The sequence below is a fragment of the Camelus bactrianus genome, chromosome 5 (assembly GCF_048773025.1).
Source record: "Camelus bactrianus isolate YW-2024 breed Bactrian camel chromosome 5, ASM4877302v1, whole genome shotgun sequence".
NCBI classification, from domain to species: domain Eukaryota; kingdom Metazoa; phylum Chordata; class Mammalia; order Artiodactyla; family Camelidae; genus Camelus; species Camelus bactrianus.
Genome location: NC_133543.1, coordinates 27,415,399 through 27,434,217, shown reverse-complemented (window position 1 = coordinate 27,434,217; position 18,819 = coordinate 27,415,399). Strand labels below are relative to the sequence as shown.

At 33.8% G+C, this 18,819-nt stretch overlaps 1 protein-coding gene across 6 annotated transcripts in view; it reads right to left on the bottom strand.

The window, feature by feature from the left end:
* Positions 1-2,226: 2,226 nt before the first annotated feature.
* Positions 2,227-18,819, bottom strand: part of SPOPL (speckle type BTB/POZ protein like) — a 61,356-nt gene continuing 44,763 nt past the window's right edge. For 3 of the 6 annotated variants that reach the window (XM_074363582.1, XM_074363583.1, XM_074363585.1), the window contains 6 exons: positions 14,741-14,918; positions 14,598-14,653; positions 13,048-13,170; positions 10,022-10,164; positions 9,879-9,932; positions 2,227-6,468 (listed from right to left, as the gene is read on the bottom strand). In XM_074363582.1, the coding sequence (XP_074219683.1) occupies positions 6,324-6,468; positions 9,879-9,932; positions 10,022-10,164; positions 13,048-13,170; positions 14,598-14,653; positions 14,741-14,918 (699 nt within the window). In that variant the 3' untranslated portion in view covers positions 2,227-6,323. Of the gene's footprint in view, positions 6,469-9,878; positions 9,933-10,021; positions 10,165-13,047; positions 13,171-14,597; positions 14,654-14,740; positions 14,919-18,087; positions 18,185-18,819 lie in introns of all 6 variants that reach the window. The other 3 variants (XM_045508881.2, XM_010973206.3, XM_074363584.1) reach the window with 2 other exon arrangements.

Here is an 18,819-nt window from a genome sequence, read left to right as displayed (position 1 = left end):
CAAGAGTTCTCTCACTTGGTTTCACTCCTACCCCCATCAAAGAAAGACATGCGCACAGAGGCAGCACACATCAACAAAAAGCGCTACTTTTTAGCTCTGCTGAATTTCAGTAAAGTCGCCGTCTCCTCTGACCCTTGAGCCTCCACACTTACAGAAACTTTCTCTTCTGTGCCTGGCTGGCAGTAACATACTGTTCAGATGTGCTACCCAAGTACCCTCTGTTCCTCTTTCACAAGGCTTATATTTTGTTACTGACTTGATTAAATTCTATCAGAACGGGCATGTGTTACACACCCACGACTGAGATCATTACTGAGTAAGTTCTTCTGATAGTTGGTACATTTAACCTATTCCATTAGTCACACTACTTCTGCTAGATCTTTGTAATGTTATCTTTGTCTTCTCCCTTTTTGGTATCTTAGTTGGTTCTCTTCCCCGACTTTGCCACACACATACAATATTTTGCTTGTGCTTTGGAGGATACATAGTCTATTTTAAATTCTACCAGTAGATGATTAGAGCTCCTTAATTATTTTTAAAAAATGTTCCATACAAATCTTGGTCAGCATCAGAGACTACACACAATTGGTTGGATGATAACATCACCAAGCTGCCCACCTCCCACTCAATTTAAAGTTGACATCACTTCCTCAGAAAGGCTATCTGAGATCACTGTCCCCATCCCAGCTTAGGTTTCTCTCTTGTACTCCTGTCACAACTCACACATTGTATTGTATTATAGTGCCTTCTTCAAGAACAGACTTCATGAAGACATGCACCATTTATAATTTATTTATCACTATAAACCAGTCCAGCACAGTGCCTAGTACTCCATTAAATTAACTGTCGATAAAACTTAAACTGAATCATCTTTATTTTCATCTCATTATCCCTATCCCTGTGATCTGGGACTATTTGTGAACCCTGTCTCCTACATTCAAATTTCTGCTTTATCATTTCTGATGAAATTTAATTCATCTAATCTTACAGTAGTTTCAGTTGCATGCCACTTTCATTTTTGCCCAATGTTCATAATGACCTGCCTGTACATTTTTTTTTTTTTTTGGCACTTTATAAAGTATACATTCCAAAAACGTTCCACTGTGGCAGTAACATGAGTCCTCAGGACACTGTCTGCCTGTGTCTGTGTGTGTGTGTGCGTGCACATGCACACTGCAATTGTTATTCCTAAATCCCACAATTTTTCTTTCTTTGTACTTATCAGGCCTAGTCTGAATTTGGACAAAAGGGTAAGATTAGATACCATAGGAAATGTCTGGCTCTGATGTCACAGACTGGACCAGGACTACACGTGAATCCTTCACAAAGGGATTAAGGGTGGAGGGCAAGAGAGGTGGAAAAGAAGCAGTGAGAGCAGGAATGACAGACTTTTCTGCAGATGCATACAAACCTCCCTGGTACAAAAAAATAAGAAGGTAACAAAAAATATATTGTGTGGAAGACTTGTACCAATCTCTTCTATTTAAAAATAGTGATCAAAGCAAATGCCAGTCTTGGCCTTCTCTTAGAAATAAATGATTCTGAGGTGATAAAACGGAGGAAACAAAACAACCGAGTGTTCTAAGTATTAAGGGTGCCAGCTGCTGCAGAGTAGAAGGGAAAAGGTTATATATAGTTCATTTAAAGCTTAGAATGTGACCACTTGTCCTATTTACTGTAATTGTATAGGTAATACTTTGTTTCAACCCTTTTATTCTTTCAAGGGTAGTTCAGTGTGTATGTGTATGGGTGTGTCGGGTAAATGGAAGGGTTTTTTGTTTGTTTTTTTTTACTGTGCGTTTCTGTTACTTTGGTCAGTATTTTAAAGCACTAATTAATTATGTGACTGTTACTAAGCTGGTCTAGGAATACACTGGCCCAAATTTGCTCTTTTTGATTGCCGCAAATGATCAATTAAAATTAAGAGGAGGTAGGAGGACCAAGGAAGGGTGATCTTTATTCAAGTGCTACATTAAATTACATAACATCAGCATACATCATTCAATACTGATGGTATGCATATGTTAATGTACATAATGTAATTTCAGAGTTGAGGAATATGTCTTCAGTAGGTTCCAAAAAAACACCAGTCTCTCTATGTAGAAAAGGCAACTACTATGCACAATTCTAAGTTACCATACCAAATACATGGCTCTTTTTGTGAAGCATCACAGTAATCTGAAAAATAATTATTCATACTTTTCAAATAAACACAAAATAAACCAATTAATTCTGAATAAGTAGTAACAACTTTATTTTAAGTCAACGTGCTGAAATGCAAAAAATATTTTTCAGCAACAAGATACAAAAAGTATCTCATCATTAACAGCTGATTAAAAATGAGGCTGAAAAGTTCAATATAAGTTCTTTATACATTTGAATCTTGAAAATCAATTTCCCCCAGAACTAATTTTTAAATAATCTCAGCAGAATTTTATTTTCAAAAATGGGACTCAAGTTTTACCTTCATTCTAAAAATATTGAATGCAAAATTAACTGGGTTACAGTATACAATGATAAACTCTAACAACAGAAAAAAGATTTAAATAAAAAGTCCACATAATGCAAACAGAAGACACGGTGTGGTGATTTCATTCCTAGTGAAGAGGAAGTCTTGCATGGTAGGCACTCAATAGTCGTTCAACTGGACCTAAAGTTACATCATTCCATTGAACACCTAAATAAAGCAGAGCTCATAATCTGTATAAAGAGGTTTGCAAAATACTCTTATGTGTGCTGAAAGTGCTGTTTTTATAATCTGAAAACACTAAACCCACCCCCGACCTTGTTTTGTGGGAATACACTGAGTATTTTCATTTTATCCATCAAAGAGAATAATAACTCAGGACAAGTCACTTCTTCAAGTAGACTCGGCTTTGAGAAAAGCCTGTTGAGCTGGATTTTAACAAAACAATTTACCAAAGCCCTAGTGTGCTATTTTATTAACACTGGATAGCATCAATGAGCCACAATTTTATAAAGAATTCTGCTCAGGATTTAAATTTATGCACAAAAGTTAAATGGGCAAATAAAACAGCAATTACACTTTTGGCAACTTAAGATCTAACTTAGATCTGGCTTAAAAATAAACCAATAATGTTCATGACACCTTTTTAAGAGATCTTTGTTAATATTTTAAAACTCAGTTTAAAAATTGATGTCCTAAAAAGGCACTGTTTCACATTTTATCATGCTATAAGTTGGTCGTATGTTTGAGAATTATGATTTCCTCTCAATTGTCCCCCCAAATAAAGCACATTTAAATGGCATATATTTCAACTAATCTAAACTTTCAACATTTAACTGAGTCCTATTTTCAGAAATTCACTCAAACATACCACACACAAATCCAAGCGAATACACGTGTACACACACACACACACACACACACACACACACACACACACACACCCCACCCACCCCCCCCAACGACCACGGAATACATGCAAGGAGCTCCAATTACTATTTCAAGACAATGACACATGAGTATTCAAGGAGGTAACAATGGCAGGCCATAGTGTTATGGCACCTTCATATTTGTGCTCCAAATACCGATACACGTTACAATTAAAAAATGAAAAAGGCACAAATACAGTGTTTCTATATATCAATCTAAAGAACAGTTCTCCAATGGTTACTTTTATAATATGTAATATTTAAAACCAGTTACTACTTTTCTAAGAAAAAGCTCTGTTTAGGTGACAAAAGGGAAACAGGAGCAAACCTACCGTTCAAAAGGCAACACTGCTCTGGACAAAATCTGTGCCTACTGAAAACAATGTGTGTAGTTTAAAAATGAAAGAAAAAAGCCTATTAGAGCACTCACATCAAAAATATATTAATAGTTTTTTATCACTGCCTTAACCCACAATACCAAAAATATACATAATAAATAAAAAAAATAAATCAACTACCCTATGATTCTGTTAGTATAATGGTAGGCATTATATTATCTGAAAAGTGGACATTTCTACAAATGTGGATATTCTTACAACACAGTGTTTGACATTTTTGGTACAAAATGTGCTACCAAACTAAAAAAAAAAAATCTTTATAATAAAACCCTTCAGATTTGCAATACACACTATAGTAAGTAAGAAAGGGTAAGCTGAAATGTTCATTATACATGTTATTACTTAAGTCACTATGGTTAGAAATGTAGTTTCAAAGCAGTGAATTAATTCACAATGTGCCTGTGTGCCTTTGATATATTTTCATATTTGACAACAAAATTTTATAGCCTGAGGAAGGAATTTGTTTTCTTGTAAGACCCAGGCAAAAATCTTAAATTCTTACAGCGTGTATGTGTGTGTGTGTGTGTAATTGTACATTGTAAATTTAATGGGCTCAATCTTACAGTGAAGTTACAGAAGTGAATTTCTGTTCCCTATGAAACTCTTACATCGGATGGAGTCCATTCATATATAAGAATTTTCTAACCTAAGGAAGTCTTCCAATTTCAAATTTAAGTTAACACAACAAAGACTCAAACTATACACAGAAAAAATATCTGAAAATAATGGTCTTTTCAAACTCTAGTGTGCTGTTAAAACCAATGATTATCTGACAGTGTTAGTTCAATGTAAATATGGATCACTCTTGGTATATTAGGATTGCTTCGGTAAATACCTAACAGACAACAAAAATAAAATCTATTTTAAAACTTCAGACTTCATTTTTTTCCTTTCGTCCTAAATTCAAAAATGAAACAAATTATACAAATTTTAACTGGAGAATAAAGTTATAGATGCAGATATATAGGTATACGTAGGTATATGTGTTTTCCTTTTTTTTTCCCCCCTAGTGACACATTTTTCCCCTTGTGGTCAAATATCACTGTTACAGGAAATCAGATGCAGTGAGTTGACGCTGATTGCTCCTGCTTCTCCAGGACAATGCACCGGAACAGACCTCCGTCGTGAACAGAGCTATCAAAAACTGAAGATGTGTATGTGTTTAAAACTAAAATTCATTTATAGTAAAGAACTGGCCTGTGAAAAACAATTTATAAATAATTTATCCTGTTCACATTATGCAGAATTTCAATATCATCCACAATGTTGGTACAGTAACTGAGACAGAAAGGAGAAAGCTAGGGAAGAAAAAAAAGGTTTGAGTGTAGCCTGACATATTTCTAAGGGTTCTCTCCTTTTAGTCTGCAAATAGTATCAGTCTGTTATTTTCAGAAGGAGAGCAGACTGTTCAGGATTCACTTACTGTTCAGGTGCCTTCTCCAAAGTGTGATAAAACAGGAGTAAATTCAATAATGAATATCTGAAATTCAAACCAATTTAACTATAATCGAGAATATCTTTCTTACCTATTTCACAAACATCCCAGTTTGCCTCCATCTGTCTTAAAAATTTTTCAAAAGTTAAGACACAATCATACAAAAAAAAAAAAAAAAAAAGTACCATTCAGCATATAAAAGTTATACATTAAAAGTGCATATTTATCATCTTAATTGGCCCACTCACTAAATTTACATTTGGTCATCCTGACTTTTAACATGTACAGAATTCTTCATATAAATGTAGCTCACTATAAATTAAAAAGAATTCAGCACAAAACATGCTTTCTTCTTATTGAAATCTTAACCTCAATCAGTTCTCAATCACTGTAAACTTGGATAAACTCAAAAAGAAACAAGCAAAGGTTTGTTATGCTTCTCTTAGTTTGTCTGGACGGTTAACATACAAACATCACAAATTTTACTAAAAGCCTGGGCCAATTCATTGCATATTTGCCCCCTGAAATGAAAAATAAATTAGAATTGAAGCAGTGTATTGCCGTAACTTACCTTGAAGGTAAGCAGGTTCTCCTGTATGAACAGAAGTTAGACTGGAGACATTTCCAGTGATCTCCAAAACAAGTGCTTGTACAGAGAACCTAGTTTCAAACTTTGAGATAGCATAGGACAAACCCTGCAAAATTCATTTGCCATTCTCAAACTAATGGAAGATCCCTTTTTGAAACTTATTATCTTCAGTTATCAATATTACTGCATTATGGAGCTAGTGCAATCCTGCATAGCCTTGATCACAATGACAAGGCACAATAAAAAAAAAATTAAAGTATATGAACAAGAGAAGTCATTGAAGATAATTTAAGGCCTTGAAGTGAATTAGAGTATAATCAGTCTAATTTAAAGCTGAAGAATAAACCATAATTTATCCACCTGAAATGCAAGCAGTATGCTTTTCAGCTTCTGTTCTGTGGACAAGACAACAGAAACAACTCTTGCTTATGGTTTGTGTATTAGAATCCTTCTGGACCTGGAGGAGTAAAAGTCAGTTCCATTTTCCTACAGTTCCTGGAGGATTTCAAGACTGTTTTAGCCGTTTCCGTGGAACAGCAAACTGTGGGCACTGTGCAGATGCTAGTGCTCGGAAGGCCTCTGCTACCAAGTGAGGGTGAGACTGAATCATGGACTTCCACCCTGATGTTTCCATTATGTCTGTTGCTTGGCTGAAAAATAAAAAGTGAGATATTTAGTATAGAGTCATTTTCAAAATGCATTGTTGAACTGTCAAAAAATTTTTTTTAATTTACAGATTTCAAAGTGTTTTGGAACACTCTGACTATGTATTCAAACCATTTGAATTTACCCTTTAAATATCACCTTTATCTTACTGGTATTTTCTGTTGCAACTGAAACGATTCACTTTTTCAGGAAGTGCTGTCCTGAAGCGTGTGACACCTGCCTCTGTATTTCTGTTCCTACTGTTAACCGTTTCTGTACCTGCTCCTTCAAGAGCTCTTTTCTCCTGGATCTTACATGCAGGTTTTCCCTAGAGTTCTACGTTTTGTCCTCGACTACTCTTTTCCCTTAATATTCATTACTCATCTCATCCACTCTTCACAATTTTAACTATCATATTCAATGATGGTAAATATTGATTTGCTAAATCCTAGCCTCCCCACAAAGTTTGTTTCCAACCCTGAGAAACAAACAAACCTTGGATTATCAGATAGGAACTCAACATGCCTCTCCTTGAGCTCCAGATTCTTCCTTCCTCATTTCCAATCAACTAAGACTTCCACCCAGCGATTCAAGTCAAAACCTGGGAGTCATCCTATACGCCATCCTTTCCAGTCATCAAAGCCCTGTTTTTATTCTCCAAGATACCAAATCTCCAGTTAAGGCCACATCAGCTCACATCTGATTTACTACAAGTCTCCTACTTTGTCATCTTCTCTATCTTGGCTCCTTTCAAACCAGCTTCCATGCTGCCTTAGTAACATGAACACTCCTCTCCTATTGTTCTCCACTGCCAGTAAACAAGTTCTTTAGAAAGAGAAACAGTTTCCTAGTTCCTCACTCTAGCTTTCCACCTCCCAGTTCCATGCTCTTGCATTTTGTATGATATTGAACTGTTTATTATATCCTATATACCACATGCTCTGAGTAAATACAGTTACTCAAGCAGCAAAGCTAGTTACCCTTCCTTGTCTCCTATCTTCTCTTTGTACCCACCCACCACCCAAATAATACCCAATTATAGTGTCCATTCAAAGTATTATATCCTTTCATTTCTCCCTAGCCCCACTGTCACTAATCAAGTGTAATTTTACCCGTATCTCATGCCTGAACCACTCCAATAACTTTTCAACTGGCCTACCTACACACATAACCTTGCTCTCCAGTTACCATCACCACCTCAGCTTCCCCACAATCTGCTCTCTACCTTCCATAGAGACTGCTAAAAACACACACCTGATCACGTCCTACCCTAGGTTAAAACCTTTCACTAGATGCCCATTACTCTTGTCTAAAAGCCCTAATGTTTATTTAGATGGCCTTCCATCATCTTATCTTTGCCTTCTTTCTCCAGCTTCTCACACCTCCCCCGCCCCCCACAATGTTTTCTTGTCACCAAAACTCAGCACACACAATTGTCTTTTTCTGGGATATATACACTTTCCCACCTCTTCCCTTTTCTTCACCAGGGCAACTCCTATTAATACTTTAGGTCTTTTATTTATACAACAATTCTTCAAAAGGGCTTTCTCTGACCCCTGGAAAGGTTAGGTCTTTTTGCTATATGCTCAGATGAGTATGCTCTACATTACCTATTACCTATGTATCTCCTGCTAAACCACAGACTCCACGAAGGTAAGCAAGATACCTGTCATGTTTGCCATTATACTTCTGGTGCTGAGCACAGTGCCTTGGGGGTCTACTGGGCAATAAACATAAGTATCTGTTAAATGAATGACCAACTACTGCTTCACGCTTCTGTACTTTGATTCAAGCTGCGCTTTCTGTCTGCAGTGCCTGCTATTTCCTTCTTAGTTCTGCTAATTCCTAGTCATGTTTTAAGACTCAGTTCAGTCTCAGTAAAAATATATATACCCCCATAAAGAAAACAGCTCAGCTCAGTCATCTTCTTCCCTAAACTTCCAGCTTTAGTCAAGTGTCCTGCACATACCTTTAGCACATTACTTACCAAAGTATAATGAAATGATATATTCATGTATGTGTTTCTTTCATTAGATAAATGTCTCAATAACAAGGATTTTTCCTCATAATTGTTTTTATATGCAGAACCCTAGCATGGTGCCTGAGACACAACAGACGCTTAAGTAATGTCTGCTGAACTAAACAGCTAATAACAAAAGAATTTTTTTTTTAATTTGCCTGACATCGAATTACCAGTGTGTCATTATGTTTATAATTTCAACTAGTTGTTTAGAATCACAAAGATACTTAATATACCTGGCAATTTCACTTATTTAATTCAACAAATATCTATTGAAGGTCCCTATGTACAACACAGCTTCTACATGGGATTAAGTAAACATTTTTTGACACTGAAAAAGTTATACAATGTAAAATATTTTCTTAAGAGAATAAAACAAGAGCTTGCAAGTGGCTACCTACAAAGAATCACAACTGTCAGTTGACTTTTCCTGGGCTCACACACCATGATGATAATGTATTATCACACACACTGACCAATAAGTAGAACAACCAGTATCTTAAAAGTAGTGACTAATTTTTACTTGCAGAAAACAAAATTCATAAACCGTTAAGAACTCAATTAACCAACTTCATATCTATCAAAACAGATGAAAGCAAGCAGACATTAAATCAAACATTTGTTTTCTTGTCTCTAACACTGTCTTTTTCCAGTCATATCAACTTTTTGATAATTTGTGAAAATGGAATTTAAGGGTTATAGGCAAAAACTAATCAAAAGCAGATGCAAATTCCCCAACCTATTGACTCTTTTTGATTTTGATTACTTGCAGAGTAAAAAAGCCACTCTAAAAATGAGACAGGAAAAAAGGGAATGGTAAGTTCTAATAGTTACGTCATATCCTGAAGAGTCAGGCTTAGAAGGAGGTCACAACTACCCCGCCCCGTACAGTTGTACCAGGGAAAAGAACGCCCCAGTTGCTACCCTTTCTGGATTATCAGGCAGTCAGACTAACACAGCATGTGATGCAGGGCGCTTGGCTAACCTAAGAAGCAGTGGGCTGGCATTCAAATGTCAAGACTTTCCAGGCCAATCTGGAGGGTACATTCCTCACAGGATAAAATAAACATTTCCCACATTTCTAGAAATGCTTCTGAAGAGGCAGGGAGAGGGTTTCTAATAGTCACTGAAATACCTGGACTCAGCTGTATACTACGTGAACATATGTGCTTAAGAATTACAGCATCCATCCCAGTTCACGTTAGAAGCTGATCTACAAGGGAGCATAGCCTCAAGAATCCACTAAGTAGTCAAATTATTTTTTAAACAACTGGCTGTTTGCTTCATATAACTAGTATCTGGATTCATACTTATTGTAGATGAACAAAAGGCTATGCAAACATTTAATTTCATGTATGCAGATCAACTTTAAGTCAGAAACTGATGTCATCTTACTTGCTGTTCCAGTTTTTCCCATCTTTACACCCAAGCTGTCGAAGTACACTGCACCTGCATTGAAGATTTAAACACACTTAAGAAAAAGTTCGGTGAAAAATGGCTGAAGGTGTCATGTCCACTGAAATACAAACATAGCTTACCTATTAATAAAGTCTATGGCTTGTGCTTTCAACTGTTCTGCACTGTGCAAATCTGCAAGGACAAGGGTATCAGCAACATTTTCTACTGAGAGGTTACTGCACAAAGCTTCTTCACACATGACCTTCAGCCGCTCCAGTGCATACTGTCCGTAAGGAAACACAGCATTAAACATTTACTCAAACAACCAAGTTTTAAATACGTATTTGTAACTTAGAAAATGAAGTTAAAGCATATTACACTTTGAGCTGAGGGTACTTTAAAAGTCTTTAAACTGTTTTAAGTAGAAAAAGTATGAATTAATACATTCAAGAAAAAGACTAATTTTTCTTAAATTTCTATTTGTGTAAGTGCAAGATACAGTGTATTTTTAAAACAGGGTTTTATTCTTTAAAAACCCCTTACTACTCAATACTCTTAATGAGTATATTTCTCTCTTCTACTATTTTAAACGCCAGCTAGTACACTGCATTTTGTCACTATTTAATCCTGAAGAATAAATTATAAAGCTAAACAAACCATATTTGTAGCCATTAAAAACTTACTAGTATATATGTTATCAGAACATCTCTGGCAACTTTATTGAGGTATAATTGACATGCAATAAACTGCACACATTTAAAGTTTATACAGCCATATAACAATCATTAAAATCAAGACAGTGAACATACTCATTATTCTCAAAAGCTTCCTTCTATCTCTTTGTAATCCTTTTTCACCCCACCCCAGGCAACACCTCTGATAAGCTTTCCACTGCTATAGTTTGTATTTTCTGGAGTCTTCTATAAATGGAATCATACAATTTAAACTTGTTTTTGTCTGGCTTCCACTCAGTGTATTTTGAGATTCATGCAGATCGTTCTCTGTGTATCGACAGTTGTATGCTTTTTATTGCTGAATGATATTCCACTGTATGTAGACATACCATAATCTGTTTATCCCTTCACCTGATGAACATCTGAGTGTGCCCAGTTTTTAGTCATTACAAATAAAGCTGCTGTAAACATTTATATACAAGTCATTATACAGGCATATGTTCTCTTTTCTCTTGAGTAAAAACCTAAAAGTAAACTCACTGGATAATACGGTAAGCATAAAACTTATTAAAAAATTGCCAACTGGTCTTTCAAAGTGGTTGTATTAGTGTACGTTACCATCAGCAGTGTATGAGAGTCCTAATTTTTTCATATCCTTGACCATATGTAGTATGGTCTTTGTAATTTTAGCTATTATATTTATAGAAGTATCTCATGGTGGTTTTAATCTATACTACTCTAACAACTAATGGTGTTGAGCATCTTTAGATATATTTGGTTGACAGTATTTCAGAAAGTGTCCAAATATTTTTATTTTTAGAAATAATACTGTTAACTTCTCACTGTGTTCTGAGAGTTCTTTATGTAGTCTGAATACAGAAGTCCTTGACCAGATATATTCTGGATAAAAGTTCATGAGATACATGCTTTGCAAGGATCTTCTCCCAGTCTGTGGATATTCTTCTGTGTCTTCTGAAGAAAATTTCACTGGAGTCCAATTTATCATTTTTCCCTGTATGTATATGTTTTTGGTGTCATAGCTAAGAAGTCTTTACCTAATATAAGATCATGAAGATTTTTCTCCTATGTTTTCTTTTATAAGTTTTAGATTTTTTTAGGCTTATAATCCATTTTTTGTTACTTTTTGTATATGATGTAAAGTTCACGAAGTTCTTTTTTCAGTGAGTTCATAGTTCATTTTTCAGGCAAAGGGTATCCAGCTCATCCAGCACTATTTATTGAACAGACTATCCTTTCTCCACTGAACTGTCTTTTCATTTTACCAAAAATTAGATTTTCAAAGATAAAGTTTTAAGAATTATATATTCATGTGTGAGTCTATTTCTGTACTGTTTCAATGAGTGATTTACCTATCTTGCCACCAGTACAACACTGTCTTACATACTGAAGCTTTATGAGTTCTCCACTTTGATCTTCTTTTTCAAAGTTACTAAACTACTCTAGTTCCTTGCACTTGCATGTAAATTTTTAAATCAGCTTGTCATTTCCCCCACCCCACCCCCAAAAAAACATGCTACAATTCTGGTAGGGACATGTTGGTTCTACTAATCAAAGGAGAACTAAAGTTTTAACAATGTTAAGACTTCCAGTCCATGAACAAGATTTCTCTCTCCATTTTATTTAGGTCTCCCTGTTTCTCTTAGCAGTGTATTTTTCAGTACATAATCTTCAACATCTTTTGTGAGATTTATGCCTACATATTTAATATTTTTGATGCTATAAATTGAAATTTGTACTGAGATAATTATAGATTCAACTAAGTTGTAAGAAGAGATTCTGTATACACTTGTCCCAGTTTCCTCCAATGGTAACATACTGCAAACAAGTATAATTATCACTAAAAAAAAAAAAATACACACACACACACACACACACAATATATATACACATATATACATGGACAGAAGTGGCACAGACATTAATACTTCTGGAGAAAGCTCCCAAAGTGCTTTCAGGATAAAGAACTACTGGCTGTGAAATTTCCTGATATTTCTGCACTGTTTCTCTACCTTCAAGAAATCGCCATTCTAAAAGAACATTATAAAGATTAAAAAATAAATCTATGAATACAAAATTAAATTATACAAAATACCCAATATTTTTCCTTTGTTTAAACAAAGTCATGCACTGTACCTTAAGACTATCTAAAAATTATAATAAATTATATATGCTATTATGTGTGTGTTCTCATAAAACAGTAAAGATACACTCAAAACTACTGAGTTTACAGTTAATTTCCCATTTCTTCTATATACTCTAAATTGGCTCAAGATATTTCTTCTTGACTTAAAAAAATTCCATTTCCATATTATGCCACTGTTATGTTATTTCAGAATACTCTCAAGAGCCATCCACAAATAGTATAAATTAATTCAATATTTCAAGTTATTGGAGATTTTCATTTGATGATAGCTTTCTAGATACATGAAGCTTGAGGACATTTTTCAGCTCTTTAAGACCTAATTACTTACTTTGTCTGCAGCTGCCAACAAGTTGTCAGCCATCTTGTCAAGGTTTGGTGCTTTCCCTGTGTAAATGAATCTCATCATTTCTTTAAAAACCTCAGGATCTACATCATTTATTTCCACTCGATTCTGATATTGAAAACAAAGAAAGTTATATTTAAAGAACACACACATACACAAATGAACCAAAGCAAAACTTTGACAGTAATTTAAAAACCCCAAATCTGCACTCAAGTACGATACAACTCAAATACACATTAAAGTCTATTTTAAAATTCACATAAGTAAGCAAATCTGAAGAACGCTAAGTAGACAAAGTAAAGCATGCAGGTCCAAGAGAAGTACACCCAATCAAGCACTACCATGTAGGGAAAAAAACCCAATCTCTCAATTAAAAAGAGTTCAAACCAAAATCAAACCAAAAAAAAAACCCTGTAAGGCCAAACAAAATACATCTGTATTCAATTTCTGACATCCATCTTAGAGGAAGATGGCTATTAATTATTCCTTTGTTGAAAATAAATAGGTCATAATATAATACCTAAGACCCTATAACCAACCAGTGGTTGTATTCCCAGTTTAAGCAAAGGTGGGGGTTAGATATCCGAGATCATACCAGAGCCCACTACCTCTGAACTCTGCAAAGTGGCATGTAATAATATTATCTACTGGCACCTCACCTTTTCACTTGAGCATACTCAAGTCTAAGAGGACAACTAGTTGCTCTTTTACTCCTGCACCTTTGTATCTGGTTTTTCTCCTCAGGTCAATAAGGATAAATATCCAACACTAAACAATACTAAACTTTCTGACCCTTTGCTGACAATAATATTTGACATCATTGATCAGAGGACTGATCATACTACCTGCCCAGACCAATAATCAAAGGAAAGAAAGCAGCTATTTTGTTGCAGCCCCTAGTTCTGCAGGGAGTATAAAGCTGAGCCACATAAACACACTCAGAAGTTGCCTAGTTGGAGCAATAAAGTTTTACATGTAGTACAACCAGCAAAAATCAACCTCTAGTCTCTAATCTGACTACACTTCAAGAGGGACAGGTGGAAGAGAAATATCTGGGAAAACGAAATAGATAATATCTTGATTATAGTTAATGTATACTGATATAATTTATGTCCTTTATTAAATCTAATAAATATCCTCTTATTATAGTGGTAGAAAGAATGTAGGAATTATTTTTGTTCTAAAAAATAAGTTCCAAAATCAACTCATAAAGTCTAAAAAGATGGACTATACATCTTAAATGGAGAACTCTCAAATAGTCCAGAATGGACCAGAATAGTCCTTTGGGATAGCTACCCTTTTATAACAACTAGGCATTTATTTTGCTACTAGAAAGCTGTCAAAGAGCTATTATTTGGAATATTTAGCCACATTAAGCTACATCTATTTTTCTACTATATAACATATTTCCCCCCATCTATTTCTTCCTAAAATCATAGTATAACAATAAGAACATGCACTGATACTTCTAAAATATACATTCCACTATTCTACATTTGTACAAGTTAAATATTAGCTCTTTAAACCATGTGTACCTTTTTGCTTTCTTCCATTTCATGTTCAAACATTGCATTAAAAACTGGGGATCGAGCTGTAACAAGATCAAGCATCATTATTTAATGAACAAATTTATGAAAGAAACATACTATATATATATTACCCAAAAGTAGGAAAGTACCTGCAAGTACAGATTTATGAGCTTTAAATTCTTGTCCTCTCACGAAAAAACTGCAATCTGTAAATCTTGTGTTTTCCCAGAGATTACCTAAATCTTCTGCTAGTCGACATTCAGGCACCTTCAAAGTATTTGTATTAGTATGTCCTGATATATTTACTGAATCTTGGACCACACTCACCTAATCAAAAAGGGACAACAAGAAAAACACTTTTATAAATTGACAGCAATAAGTAACTACTAAGTCTAAACTTAAATTTCTTATCATTAAAGTCATTTGGAAAATTCAGTGTACTCCTCATCAAAAATGCTAATACCTGGGATTTGAATTCAAGGACACAATTTAAAGGAGAAAAGTAATATAGAAAAAAAAAGTTAAAACAAACGTGATGATTTTTAAGGGGCATTTTATATAAATGGTTTATTTTTCTGTTGGAATGCTTGGATATTAAAGTAATTAGAAAAAATATTTCTCAAGAAAAAGTCATATGGTGATGCCAAATTCAAACAAGGAGAAGATATCTCTAAGGAGAATAATTTTTATTTCCTCACACTACAGACCTATCAACATTTAAAGTTCATTATACATACAGTAAACACAGCATCACACTTACGACTTCTTAGAGTATTTTTAAATGTTTTTTAAAACTACAGCCTACAATATGCAACTTGGCAATTTTAAGTGTTGTCCCAACATGTTTCAACTCTAATAAAATTGACTTAAATATCTAGTAATATTGATTTAAATTTTTAAGTATAAGAAATCTCACAAAACCAATGTAGTTGTTAGTGTTCATGGAAATCTTTTATTAAAAAATCAACAGTAAAAACAATAGAAATATAATTTAGTTTGATTTGCAGAACTTTTACTTACCTATGAAATAATAAAGTTGGTAAGATCGCAACACTGCTTTTATATAGTCCAATATGTTATGGATTAAATTATCTAATTAAATATGTCTATACACTGAACAAAATCTTAAAATCCTATTGACTAAGTCCTGCACACCAATTTTAAGAAAAGGAATGTACTTTTATTAGAAATGTCATACTATATTTAATAAATTGAAGAAACTACTATCTCAACTAATAAAGCAAATATTTCAGAGTAAATAAACCATTTTTCACAAAAAGTACTATATTAGTTATCTACTATTTTAAACTGCTATTTTGTGATCATTTGCTATGCAGCAATAGATGCCTGTGTTCATTTAAAAACATACTTCATAAGGCTCTTGTTAAATAAAAGTAGGTATAAGTAAGGACAAATACAGAAAGCTATGTAGAAATTGTAAATTAGAAATGGATAAACTGGACCAAACTAGTAACATTCTAAGAAAGTTTTAGTAATAGTCCAAAACAGAATGTTTGGAGAATATTAAATCTCATTAGTTCTAACTCACCCAGATTAAAACATCTATCTCATATGAATGGATGGACAATTCTAAAGAAAAATTTATTTTCTGAGGATATTTTTATTAACCAAATTTGTTTTTCCAAATTTTGTTAACTTTTGAGAATCATGTGTCATAGGAATCATCTAATCCAATCACCTTATTTTATAAAAGACTTTGAAAAAGTGGGATCAAGAGAAAGTTACTAAAGCGTCCTAAATCCACCGCTAGTCAGTATCAAAGGAAGACTAGACCTATATGCCCAGATTCCGTTTAGCATTCTTTGTACTACACAGTATTTCTTTGGATTTTCTTTTTTAAATTAGTAGTACTTTAGGGATTTGTCACAACCACCTTGTGAGATGTTTTTCTAAATATAGGAGCCAAGACACTGTGCACATAAATAAATCCACCAATAAAGATTATTCTATTCCATTAAGGTTTTAATTATTCAAATTAGAAATTATAAAATTTCTAAAATTTTATAAGCTACAAAACAGAAAAAAAAAAAAGCTTAATTAATCCTTATCTGATGGCTCTGTTACACCATATATTTAAATTTAGGAGAGGATTTCTTAAATTCTCTTTGTATATCATAACTCAAAACAATGTATTTAAAAATTTGGCAAAACCAGGTGATAGAAGGGAAAAAGGATTTTAAAAAAGCCCATTATCATTGGTCATAGATATTGATGATGTTATATTTGTTGTACTTGGTATAATAATTCAGAAGAATTTATACTACTGGCATACACATCTACATAGTATCACAATGACTACAGATTTTAAATAAGACGCAGTTAACATTTCATACTCCAAAGAGTCTCTAAGGGACTACTTTATAGAGCAGAAATTACTGATCTAATTAAAATTGATATGCAATGAATTCTGATGATTATTTTCTCGATACCTATAACTAAGAAATTGGTAAAATTTAATTTTTTCTAGTACATACTCAAATACAGATAATGAACATTCTTACTGAATGGAACCTAGAGTAAAAAATTCAGAAAAAAGGCTGAGATTCTTTCCTCAGGTTAAATTGTTGTTCTTTCAAAATAAAAAGGCAAATGCACAATACTCAACACTGACAAAAGCTGAAAAGTAAAACCTCAAACTCACTTGACAGCTATTTTTGAAATCCGCTTTTGGCTCAACTCTGGGGATGTAATTTAGACGAAGGATGAACATGTGCAAGCTCTAATCAGCTGTGACTAACTGGGAAATCTGGGTCTCCTCTAGTGTGGAATTAAGGTGAATACTGGTTCCAATTTTTAAAAATCTCATTTCTCTAAACTAATTCTGTAAGATAGGAATTTACAAAGGTGCATAATACTACAAATTTTGCTGCTCTAATCAACTACCTAACCATCCCTCACACTAACTCCAAAGTGAGAAACTTTAATAGTTCAATTTCATATCATCTTCTAGAATAATGGGTCTTCGAATTTATGACTTCAATAGACAGGTATCCATTTTTAGAATTTGGGTGATAGAAATAGGGTTGTCAATTTTTCATTTTGTCATTTTAGAGAATAAAACCCAACCTCCATCCATTATAAGTATTATAAAATAGAAAGGATAAGGATAACTTAGCAACAGAAAAATAGGATGAGAAAAAAAGCATGTCCTTCTAAATGAATTAATTTAATTTTATGAAAAACTACCTATATTCTATCCGTATATTTATTCTTCTGTATATCATAGACCAGCATGGGTCTATAGACTATGAGATTATTTAAAGTCTGTTGGATTCCAAAAGATAAATTAATCTAACCAATTTTTTATTTTTCCTACTTATTCCTCAATTTCTGTTTTCTGCATCACTTTGGGAGAGAAGGGGCATAGCTGTTTATACTGCCAGAAATTTCTGCCTCTGGCTACTTGATACATAGTGTGGAACTTGCAAGATTACGTTATGTCTTGCACAAGAGGGGTAGCGCCAAACTGCCTTACCTGTCTACAGCACCACTTGCAGGGGAGGGGGAGGAGGCAGATCTTTAGGTAGGGCAGTGCAATGCTTCCTCCTCTTCTGCAAGCAGTGCTGGAGATGCTGTAGAAGGAAGGGCATCAATGAGAGGTACGGAAGAAATGGTGGAGGGCACCAGGAATATATGTTCAAAGCACTTTTTGCCCACCTATGTTCAATACAGTGCCCAGGATTTAAACGTCTACATCAGTAAAGGTACATATTACAGTAACCAAAAATGAATCTGATCAATGTCAACAATAAATCTATATCATAGTGGGTTCTATTTTTAGGAAGTCACTAGCATGTATAATTTAGCGTGTGAATAAAAAGTATACTTCAAAAACATGTATCAAAAAAAGATCTCAATTTCAGCCTTCATTCTGAATTTCTTGTTTGTCTAGGTTCCAGTAAAATATACTTAGTAAACAATATTTCAATTCCAAAAAAAGAAATATTTTCTTCAAATGTTTATCACAAAAAGACTTAGCTGCAGTATTTTTTTTTAATTGAATTACATAGCCTTTAAGTTCCTTTGAATTCTAAGGTTATGTGATTTAAAAAATTAATATGCTGAAATTTAAGATAACTGGTAAAATTCTGAAAAGATTCTACATTTAGAATGCTTAAATAACAACCTATAATTATTTAGAATACTACTTAACATATTTATCTATTGGCAACAAATGCTTTTAGTGTTTATTTTTTTCCAAATTATT